Source organism: Bos indicus x Bos taurus, chromosome 3 (genome assembly GCF_003369695.1).
Source record: "Bos indicus x Bos taurus breed Angus x Brahman F1 hybrid chromosome 3, Bos_hybrid_MaternalHap_v2.0, whole genome shotgun sequence".
NCBI classification, from domain to species: Eukaryota; Metazoa; Chordata; class Mammalia; order Artiodactyla; family Bovidae; genus Bos; species Bos indicus x Bos taurus.
Genome location: NC_040078.1, coordinates 116,005,765 through 116,017,906, shown reverse-complemented (window position 1 = coordinate 116,017,906; position 12,142 = coordinate 116,005,765). Strand labels below are relative to the sequence as shown.

General features: G+C 43.9%; 1 protein-coding gene across 1 annotated transcript in view; it reads left to right on the top strand.

The window, feature by feature from the left end:
• IQCA1 (IQ motif containing with AAA domain 1) overlaps nt 1-12,142 on the top strand; it is a 187,557-nt gene that overhangs the window by 45,057 nt on the left and 130,358 nt on the right. The window contains exon 6 of the mRNA XM_027537993.1: nt 10,322-10,527. Within this exon, the coding sequence (XP_027393794.1) occupies nt 10,322-10,527 (206 nt within the window). The remainder of the gene's footprint in view (nt 1-10,321; nt 10,528-12,142) is intronic.

Here is a 12,142-nt window from a genome sequence, read left to right as displayed (position 1 = left end):
CCCTTCTCCTCCCGCCTTCAATCTTTCCCAGCATCAGGGTCTTTTCAAATGAGTCAGCTCTTCGCACCAGGTGGCGAAAGTATTGGAGTTTCAGCTTCAGCATCAGTCCTTCCAATGAACACCCAGGGCTGATCTCCTTTAGGATGGACTGGTTGGATGTCCTTGCAGTCCAAGGGACTCTCAAGAGTCTTCTCCAACACCACAGTTTAAAAGCATCAATTCTTCAGTGCTCAGCTTTCTTTATACTCCAACTCTCACATCCATAGGAATATATACATAGAAGTAGTACTGCCGGATCATATAGTAGTTCTGTTTTTAGTTTTTTGAGGACCCTCCAGAGTGGCTGCACCAATTTACATTCCCATCGACAGTGCACGAAGGTTCCAGTTTCTCGTCTCTTCTCTGCTTGATAGGAGCCGTTTGACAGATGTGAGGTGCTGCCTCATTGTGGTTTCAGTTTGCATTTTCCGGACGATCAGTGATGTTGACACATGTTCGTATACCTGTTGGCCATTTGCACGTCTTGTTTGGCAAAAATTGTCTTAGTCCATTTGCCTGTTTAGGCTATTTTTAAGTTGCATATGTTCCTTATATTTTTTCCACACTCCTTTTTTTTTTTTTTTTTTTTTTAGGGATTGTGTTGAATCTATAAATTGCTTTGGGTAGTGTACTCATTTTCACTATATTGATTCTTCCAATCCATGAACATGGTATATATCTCCATCTATTAGTGTCCTCTTTGATTTCTTTCACCAGTGTTTTATAGTTTTCTATATATAGGTCTTTAGTTTCTTTAGGTAGATATATTCCTAAGTATTTTATTCTTTTCGTTGCAATGGTGAATGGAATTGTTTCCTTAATTTCTCTTTCAGTTTTCTCATTATTAGTGTATAGGAATGCAAGGGATTTCTGTGTGTTGATTTTATATCCTGCAACTTTACTATAATCATTGATTAGTTCTAGTAATTTTCTGGTGGAGTCTTTAGGGTTTTCTATGTAGAGGATCATGTCATCTGCAAATAGTGAGAGTTTTACTTCTTCTTTTCCAATTTGGATTCCTTTTATTTCTTTTTCTGCTCTGATTGCTGTGGCCAAAACTTCCAAAACTATGTTGAATAGTAATGGTGAAAGTGGGCACCCTTGTCTTGTTCCTGACTTTAGAGGAAATGCTTTCAATTTTTCACCATTGAGGATAATGTTTGCTGTGGGTTTGTCATATATAGCTTTTATTATGTTGAGGTATGTTCCTTCTATTCCTGCTTTCTGGAGAGTTTTTATCATAAATGGATGTTGAATTTTGTCAAAGGCTTTCTCTGCATCTATTGAGATAATCATATGGTTTTTGTTTTTCAATTTGTTAATGTGGTGTATTACATTGATTGATTTGCGGATATTGAAGAATCCTTGCATCCCTGGGATAAAGCCCACTTGGTCATGGTGTATGATCTTTTTAATGTGTTGTTGGATTCTGATTGCTAGAATTTTGTTTAGGATTTTTGCATCTATGTTCATCAGTGATATTGGCCTGTAGTTTTCTTTTTTTGTGGGATCTTTGTCAGGTTTTGGTATTAGGGTGATGGTGGCCTCATAGAATGAGTTTGGAAGTTTACCTTCCTCTGCAATTTTCTGGAAGAGTTTGAGCAGGATAGGTGTTAGCTCTTCTCTAAATTTTTGGTAGAATTCAGCTGTGAAGCCGTCTGGACCTGGGCTTTTGTTTGCTGGAAGATTTTTGATTACAGTTTCAATTTCCGTGCTTGCGATGGGTCTGTTAAGGTTTTCTATTTCTTCCTGGTCGAGTTTTGGAAAGTTGTACTTTTCTAAGAATTTGTCCATTTCTTCCTCGTTGTCCATTTTATTGGCATATAATTGTTGATAATAGTCTCTTATGATCCTTTGTATTTCTGTGTTGTCTGTTGTGATCTCTCCATTTTCGTTTCTAATTTTATTGATTTGATTTTTCTCCCTTTGTTTCTTGATGAGTCTGGCTAATGGTTTGTCAGTTTTATTTATCCTTTCAAAGAACCAGCTTTTGGCTTTGTTGATTTTTGCTATGGTCTCTTTTGTTTCTTTTGCATTTATTTCTGCTCTAATTTTTAAGATTTATTTCCTTCTACTAACCCTGGGGTTCTTCATTTCTTCCTTTTCTAGTTGCTTTAGGTGTAGAGTTAGGTTATTTATTTGACTTTTTTCTTGTTTCTTGAGGTGTGCCTGTATTGCTATGAACTTTCCCCTTAGGACTGCTTTTACTGTGTCCCACAGGTTTTGGGTTGTTGTGTTTTCATTTTCATTCGTTTCTATGCAAATTTTGATTTCTTTTTTGATTTCTTCTGTGATTTGTTGGTTATTCAGCAGCGTGTTGTTCAGCCTCCATATGTTGGAATTTTTAATAGTTTTTCTCCTGTAATTGAGATCTAATCTTACTGCATTGTGGTCAGAAAAGATGCTTGGAATGATTTCTATTTTTTTGAATTTACCAAGGCTAGCTTTATGGCCCAGGATGTGATCTATCCTGGAGAAGGTTCCATGTGCGCTTGAGAAAAAGGTGTAATTCATTGTTTTGGGATGAAATGTCCTATAGATATCAATTAGGTCTAACTGGTCTATTGTATCGTTTAAAGTTTGTGTTTCCTTGTTAATTTTCTGTTTAGTCGATCTATCCATAGGTGTGAGTGGGGTATTAAAGTCTCCCACTATTATTGTGTTATTGTTAATTTCTCCTTTCATACTTGTTAGCATTTGTCTTACATACTGCGGTGCTCCCGTGTTGGGTGCATATATATTTATAATTGTTATATCTTCTTCTTGGATTGATCCTTTGATCATTATGTAGTGACCTTCTTTGTCTCTTTTCACAGCCTTTGTTTTAAAGTGTATTTTATCTGATATGAGTATTGCTACTCCTGCTTTCTTTTGGTCCCTATTTGCATGGAAAATCTTTTTCCAGCCCTTCACTTTCAGTCTGTATGTGTCCCCTGTTTTGAGGTGGGTCTCCTGTAGACAACATATGTAGGGGTCTTGTTTTTGTATCCATTCAGCCAGTCTTTGTCTTTTGGTTGGGGCATTCAACCCATTTACGTTTAAGGTAATTACTGATAAGTATGATCCCGTTGCCATTTACTTTATTGTTTGGGGTTTGAATTTATACACCATTTTTGTGTTTCCTGTCTAGAGAATATCCTTTAGTATTTGTTGGAGAGCTGGTTTGGTGGTGCAGAATTCTCTCAGCTTTTGCTTGTCTGAGAAGCTTTTGATTTCTCCTTCATACTTGAATGAAATCCTTGCTGGGTACAATAATCTGGGCTATAGGTTATTTTCTTTCATCATTTTAAGTATGTCTTGCCATTCCCTCCTGGCTTGAAGAGTTTCTATTGAAAGATCAGCTGTTATCCTTATGGGAATTCCCTTGTGTGTTATTTGTTGTTTTTCCCTTGCTGCTTTTAATATTTGTTCTTTGTGTTTGATCTTTGTTAATTTGATTAATATGTGTCTTGGGGTGTTTCGCCTTGGGTTTATCCTGTTTGGGATTCTCTGGGTTTCTTGGACTTGGGTGATTATTTCCTTCCCCAGTTTAGGGAAGTTTTCAACTATTATCTCCTCAAGTATTTTCTCATGGTCTTTCTTTTTGTCTTCTTCTTCTGGAACCCCTATGATTCGAATGTTGTAGCGTTTAATATTGTCCTGGAGGTCTCTGAGATTGTCCTCATTTCTTTTAATTCGTTTTTCTTTTATTCTCTCTGATTCATTTATTTCTACCATTCTATCTTCTAATTCACTAATCCTATCTTCTGCCTCTGTTATTCTACTATTTGTTGCCTCCAGAGTGTTTTTAATTTCATTTATTGCATTATTCATTATATATTGACTCTTTTTTATTTCTTCTAGGTCCTTGTTAAACCTTTCTTGCATCTTCTCGATCCTTGTCTCCAAGCTATTTATCTGTGATTCCATTTTAATTTCAAGATTTTGGATCAATTTCACTATCATTATTCGGAATTCTTTATCAGGTAGATTCCCTATCTCTTCCTCTTTTGTTTGGTTTGGTGGGCATTTATCCTGTTCCTTTATCTGCTGGCTATTCCTCTGTCTCTTCATCTTGTTTAAATTGCTGAGTTTGGGGTGTCCTTTCTGTATTCTGGCAGTTTGTGGAGTTCTCTTTATTGTGGCTTTTCCTCGCTGTGTGTGCGTTTGTACAGGTGGCTTGTCAAGGTTTCCTGGTTAGGGAAGCTTGTGTCGGTGTTCTGATGGGTGGAGTTGTATTTCTTCTCTTTGTTCAGTCGCGCTGTGGGGAGGGAGGAAGGGATGCTGCAAACAAATAACACTGGCGTGCGCTCGCAGTGCCTCAGCCACACTGGGTCTGCCCCCGCTCACGGCGCGTGTAGCCTCCCTGCCCACACTGCTCGGGCTCTAGGTTGTTCCGCCGGAAACAATCCGAGGCTGGCCCTGGGTGGCATGTACCTCCCAGGTCCAAGCCGCTCAGGTTCAGGCACTCGGGTAGTCCTCAGAGGCGCAGACTCAGTTGGGCCTGAGTTTTGTGCTCTTCCCAGGTCCGAGCAGCTCAAGTGATGAGGTGTTTGGCGAGCGCCAATGCTGCGACTTATCGCCTCCCCGCCACTCGGTTATCTGGTTGTAAAACCAGCGCACCTTCTCAGGCTGATGTTAACCGTCCAGACCCCCAAGAAGTTTTAGTTAGCAAAGAAGCCTGCTTACAGTTTTATAGATAATGTCTCTCTGGGGCTGCGATTGCCCCCTTCCGGCTCTGGCTGCCTGTCACCGGAGGGGGAAGGTCTGCAGCCGGCTATCTCTGTTCAATTCTTTGTTCCGTGCGCGGGCCTGGCGGTGTCTTAGGTTGGGGCTGGCTTTTCGCGTGGTAGATATCCCACAGTCTGGTTTGCTAGCCCAAATTATTTCGCTCAGATAGTGCTCAGGGTATTCAGGCCAGATTCTTACTCTAAGCGATGCAGCCCGCGCTGCGCCTCCCTGCCCAGCCCCCGCTTGCTAATGGCGTGTGCAGGCGTCTGTGCTGCTTCTCCGCTGGGGGAGTTACCGTAGGACTCGCAATCTTCGAGTTTTAATTGTTTATTTATTTTTACTTCCTGTTATGTTGCCCTCTGTGCTTCCAAAGCTCGGCACAGATTCGGCAGTGAGAAGGTTTCCTGGTGTTTGGAAACTTCTCTCTTTTTAAGATTCCCTTCCCAGGACGGAACTCCGTCCCTCCCTCTTTTGTCTCTTTTTTTGTCTTTTATATTTTTTCCTACCTCCTTTCGAAGAGTTGGATTGCTTTTCTGGGTGCCTGATGTCCTCTGCCGGCATTCAGAAGTTGTTTTGTGGAATTTACTCGACGTTTAAATGCTCTTTTGATGAATTTGTGGGGGAGAAAGTGTTCTCCCCGTCCTACTCCTCCGCCATCTTGGCTCCGGCTTTTCCACACTCCTTATCGGATATGTGGTGTGTAAATATTTGCTCCCTTTCTGTAGGGTGCCTTTTCATTTTGTTTCTTGTTTCCTTGCTGTGCAGAAACTTTTTAGTTTGGTATAGTTCGACTTGTCTAGTTTTGCTTTTGTTGCCCGAGTTTTTGGTGTCATACCCCCAAAATTATTGCTAAGACAACTGTCAAGAAGCCTCTTATTTATTTCTTGAGTTGTTTTCTGGATTCTTGTTTGATGTTTAAGTCTTTAATCCATTTTGAGTTGATGTTTGTATAAGTAAGCGATATACAGTACATATACAGGGCTCAGTTTCAGTGTGTATATATATAGTGCATATACAGGGCTCAGTTTCATTTTCCTTCATGTGTATATCCCGTTTCCCAACACCATTTATTGAAGCAACTAATCTTTCCCCATTGTTTTGGATTTGGGGGTATGATACACTTGGGGAGACAATTACTGACGTTTTAAAAATTAGGTATATGTAAAATGAACATGTTTTTAAAAACCACAGAAACACATGCATATAATGATGGAAGTTTTTCAAAGTGATGCAGGAGCCAACTGAAAGAGCTCCCAGTGACCAAAACTGGGACAATTTGAACAGAAAATAATAAAGCAGCACTGGATTCTAACCCAAAGTGTAAAATGAATATCCATGAAGCCATACAGATCAAACAAATTAACAGTGTGAGCAAAGAGACAAATCATGTCTGCTGCATGATCCCAAATAATTTTAGAAGCTGTATCCTCAAGGAGAGGAACTTCACTTTTCACTTCTTAACTGGGGGTGCACTTAATGACAAAGAGGGCAGTGTGAAGTCTAAGTCAAGTGACCCAGGGAAGCATCATCAGCCCTAAGTCTTGTTGATAGTGTGTGCCCTTGATATGATGTGATGAAAATGGCACTTTATCTCCGTGGCCTTTCTCTCCATCACCCAAAATCCCAGCCTAATCATTACCAGCTACAGCTATGTGTCAGTGTAATTGGTTTCCCATATAAATCTGTGCATTTTATCTTTGGTGATGGTTTAGCTGCTGAGTCGTGTCCGACTCTTTGTGACCCCTGGCTGTAGCCCGCCAGGCTCCTCTGTCCATGGGATTTCCCAGGCAGGAATACTGGTGGGTCGCCATTTCCTTCTCTAGGGGATCCTCCCCACTCAGAGGTCGGACCTAGGTCTACTGCACTGCAGCCAGATTCTCTACCAACTGAGCCACCAGGGAAGCCTGCATTTGAAAACGTTATTTTGAGAGGAAATCCGTGGACTTCCCCAGACTGACAAAGGTACTGAGGCACAAACCAGGTTGAGAACCGCTGGTCTGTGTGGGACATTATCAGACGTGCCAGTTCTTTCTCCCCATACCCACCCCTCTCCTCACTCTACCCGGTTCACGTTCGCTTTCCACTTCAGACCCTTGGCTTATCTTGTTCAGTTCTCCAGGAAGAGGAAGATTTGTTTATGCTTCTGATTTGACAAAAAAACCTTTTGAGGTTAGTTAACAGACTGTTTCCAAATAGGAAAGGGAGTACGTCAAGGCTGTATATTGTCACCCTGCTTATTTTAACTTCTGTGCAGAGTACATCATGAGAAACGCTGGGCTGGAAGAAGCACAAGCTGGAATCAAGATTGCCGGGAGAAATATCAATAACCTCAGATATGCAGATGATACCACCCTTATGGCAGAAAATGAAGAGGAACTAAAAAGCCTCTTGATGAAGGTGAAAGAGGAGAGTGAAAAAGTTGGTTTAAAACTCAATTCATCAAAAACGAAGATCATGGCATCTGGTCCCATCACTTGATGGGAAATAGATGGGGAAACAGTGGAAACAGTGGCTGACTTTATTTTTCTGGACTCCAAGATCACTGCAGATGGTGACTGCAGCCATGAAATTAAAAGACGCTTACTCCTTGGAAGAAAAGTTATGACCAACCTAGATAGCATATTGAAAGGCAGAGACATTACTTTGCCAACAAAGGTCCATCTAGTCAAGGCTATGGTTTTTACAGTGGTCATGTATGGATGTGAGAGTTGGACTGTGAAAAAAGCTGAGCACCAAAGAATTGATGCTTTTGAACTGTGGTGTTGGAGAAGACTCCTGAGTGTCCCTTGGACTGCAAGGAGATCCAACCAGTCCATTCTGAAGGAGATCAGCCCTGGGATTTCTTTGGAAGGAATGATGCTCAAGCTGAAACTCCAGTACTTTGGCCACCTCATGCGAAGGGTTTACTCATTGGAAAAGACTCTGATGCTGGGAGGGATTGGGGGCAGGAGGAGAAAGGGACGACAGAGGATGAGATGGCTGGATGGCATCACTGACTCGATGGACATGAGTCTGAGTGAACTCCGGGAGTTGGTGATGGACAGGGAGGCCTGGCGTGCTGTGATTCATGGAGTCGCAAAGAGTCGGACACGACTGAGCGACTGAACTGAACTGAGGTCAGCCTTTGGAGAAGGAAATGGCAACCCACTCCAGTATTCTGGCCAGGATAATCCCATGGGCAGAGGAGCCAGGCGGGCTGCAGTCCATGGGGTCACAATAGAGTAGGACAGGACTTAGCAACTAAACAACAACAAGAGGCTTTGCCCTAGATTCCGAGGGCTCTGTAACTATCCCATCCCAAATAGCCTGTTTGGGAAGGAAGGCCCACGGAAGGTGGGCAGTGGAGGGGTATGCAGATGACCAAGGCATCACCAACAACTGAGTTCTGATCTTGGATGTGCCCAGGCCCCACCAGGCTCCTCTGTCCATGGAATTTTCCAGGAGAGAAGACTGGAGTGGGTTGCATTTCCTCCTTCAGGAGATCTTCCTGACCCAGGAATTGAACCCACATCTCCCGCACATTGCTTAACCATGACTCTCTGGAAAGAAACACATGCATATGTATTCAGACCTATGTTTATTACCATGTCATTGATATAAGATATGTACATGCAGTTTTACAAATAATAGTGAAATATGTACTTCTCTTCCTTGCATATTCAACATAGCTGTGGATTCTCTCAGAGCACCTTCCTCGATTTTTACTAAACCCATGTATCTGTTGTCAGCCTGTGGTTTTAGTTGACAAATGAGTGTCATTTCAGTATGAATGTTGCCTGATACTTTTCTTTGTGTTAATGAGGAAAGTGAAAGTGAAACTGCAAAATCTATGCCAGAACGTCGCTCATCCAACTTTTTTAAGTCAGGGACTCCTTTGCTGAATCAGATGATGGTTTTTGAATGCTGGAAGAATATTACCTCCATTTTTTGTGCTATTCACAGTGTGACACAGACGTGACACACGTTTATGTGCATCTGCACTGGTATTTTCTCTACCACTTTCGAAGTCTGCACAGTCAAATCAAAGCAGTAAATCAAGCCTTCATCTGTCGTACTTGCTCATTTCTAGACCTTTTTTTGGGCTCCCAAATCACTGCAGATGCTGATTGCCCCCATGAAATTAAAAGACGCTTACTCCTTGGAAGGAAAGTTATGACCAACCTAGATAGCATATTGAAAAGCAACGACATTACTTTGCCAACAAAGGTCTGTCTAGTCAAGGCTATGGTTTTTCCTGTGGTCATGTATAGATGTGAGAGTTGACTATAAAGAAAGCTGAGCACTGAAGAATTGATGCTTTCGAACTGTGGTGTTGGAGAAGACTCTTGAGAGTCCCTTGGACTGCAAGGAGATCCAACCAGTCCATTCTGAAGGAGATCAGCCCTGGGATTTCTTTGGAAGGAATGATGCTAAAGCTGAAACTCCAATACTTGGGCCACCTCATGCGAAGAGTTGACTCATTGGAAAAGACTGTGATGCTGGGAGGGGTTAGGGGCAGGAGGAGAAAGGGACGACAGAGGATGAGATGGCTGGATGGCATCACCGACTCGATGGACGTGAGTCTGAGTGAACTCCGGGAGTTGGTGATGGACAGGGAGGCCTGGTGTGCTGTGATTCACGGGATCGCAGAGTCGAACACGACTGAGCAACTGAACTGAACTGAACTGACTTATGGTGTAAATATTCCCGTAGCCGACCATGCTGCTAACCTGAATGAACATGGGAAGATCCGCACAGAAGCACAGCATTATATGGCATTTCATCACGCAGACAAGACAGGCCTACTAACATCAAGAGCAAAGAAGACAACAAAATCCAGCACAAAATATTACGAATCAATGCGTTTGCAGTATTGGTAGCTTGTGTTGTTAACATGATTTATCCTTTCATAATTTTATGTGTTTACTTCTGGCTGTGCTGTGGGTCTGTGTTGCTTTTCTCTAGTTGCGAGCAGGGGCTCCTTTCTAGCTGTGGCGCGCAGGCTGGTCGGTGTGATGGCTTCTGTTGTGTGGAGCACGGGCTCTGGGGTGTGAGGGCTTCAGTAGTTGTGGCACATGAGCTTAGACATTCTGCAGCATGTGGAGTCTTCCCGGACCAGGGACTGAACCCACGTCCCTTGCAGTGGCAGGTGGATTCTTATCCACTGGACCACCAGGGAAATCCTGGCAGCGTTTTTTCCTTGAAATCAGAACACCCACTCCTTTCATTGGTTCTTGCTTTCTTACTCTATATTCTTTTCTCTCCCCCTAACCAAGAAGATTTAGAAAAGCTTTACTTTCTGTAATTTGAATAATTTTTGAACGATTTACCAAACATGCATTTTTTTAGCTACCTACCCCCACCCCCAGCTAGTTTCTCGAAAATGTATGAAGTGATCTGATCCTTCCTCCCCACGGTGGCCAATCACTCCTTCAAGTTCTCCTGCAAGTTCTGATTCTTCCGTTCTGTTTGTACTTCTTAAGGGCCTTGGGTAAGACACTATTGAAGATATTGATATGTTTCACTAGTCTCTAATATTTTTCACCAGCACTATAACCTTCATGATCGCAAAGCTTTTGGCCTGTATTTTCAGAATCCACCTCCTTTGTTTAATGAAGTCAGTGCCGCAATGATCCAGGCTGACAGGCTGTGCCACCTGAGGAATAAGGTGCAGATAAAGCATGAAGAGGAATACAGAGATGCCTTGGTCACAATCAAGGATGACCTGAAACTCACAGAAGGTCCCGACATCAAGGAGAACCTTCAGGATCAGATCCGTCATTGGTTCATCGAATGCAGGTGAGTGCAGGGTGTCTGTCCTGATGGTCTCTTCTGTGGCGGGCGATGTCCTGGGATATTTTTAAGCATAGAAATATGCTGATATAGATTCATGTGCTTTTCTGGCTTCATTTTAGAAAAGTAAAAAGGCTAAGAGTTGAAGGACAGGGAAGCCTGGTGTGCTGAAGTCCATGGGGTCGCAGAGTTGTACACGACTGAGCGACTGAACAACGACAGATCCCCGTGGTAGGCGGATTGCCTCTGCGGACCCCGCCTCTTCCCCTGGTGATGCCCTCCCCTCGTTGCATGTGATGTAGACCTGGAGCTTCAGTTCTAAAGGAAAGAGTGTGGCAAAAGCAATGGCGACCCTGCCGTCCTGCTTGCCTCTCGATCCCTCACGTGCTTTCTCCCTCTGACTCTGAGAGTGGTCAGGTGCTGCCCAGCAGAGGGGCCCACTTGGAAGGAACTGACAGAGGTTCCTGGCAACAGCCAGCAAGGAGCCTAGGGCCTCCTTCCAGCCTGAGAAGAACAGAGTCCTGTCCACAGTCACGTGTGTGAACTCAGGGCATTCTCCCCCGGGCGAGCCTTCCAGTGAGGCTGCGGCCCCAGCCAACACTGACTGCAGCCTGGAGGGGGCAGGGACCCTGAAACACGGGTATTCTGCTAAGCCACACCTGGCTCCCCACCCACAGTCACGTGTGTCATTTCAGTCACTGACTGTTGGGGTGATTTACCACGCAGCAACAGGTGTCTGACATACATCAGTTACTTTACAGTGATTCAGAAAAACCTAAACAGTTGGTAAGCTTCTCTTGCGTTAACTCTGTATGGGGTCTTAAGACAGTATCTCCTCAATAATCCTTAAATTTTATAACAAAGATTCTTTCGGAATGTTCGATATCAGAGTTACATGGTTTTGATTGGGGAATTCAGTCCTTTATTATATAAATCAGTTTTGTTCAGTTCATTTCAGTCAGTCAGTCGTGTCTGACTCTTTGGAACCCCATGAATCGCAGCACGCCAGGCCTTCCTGTCCATCACCAACTCCGGAGTTCACTCAGACTCACATCCATCCAGTCAGTGATGCCATCCAGCCATCTCATCCTCTGTCGTCCCCTTCTCCTCCTGCCCCCAACCCCTCCCAGCATCACAGTCTTTTCCAATGAGTCAACTCTTCGCATGAGGTGGCCAAAGTATTGGAGTTTCAGCTTTAGCATCATTCCTTCCAAAGAAATCCCAGGGCTGATCTCCTTCAGAATGGACTGGTTGGATCATGAATGTCCCTCATGGCATCTGACTGCAGAGCGAAGTCACCAGTCCTGGTAGCACCCGCTGGGAGCCGGGGCGAGTCCCTGGGCAGCCGCAGTTCCGGTCTCTCGTCTCCTGAACAGGCCTCATCCCGCTGGGATGCTGAGTCCTTCCCAAGCCCCATGTTCCCCAGGAGTACCCGGGATGCCAAGCTCAGGCCTCCGGAGACCAGTGAGCTGTCTCACCAGCAGGTCCCCTGCTCCCAGCTCCATCCAACCCCGTCACGTGCCACTCACACAGGAAGACACCTCGCATCACCCAGGCGGTCCGTGACGCTCTCCAGGCCCTCCGGGGTCTCTGCCCGGGGCTCAGCACTCATCCCCTCCTG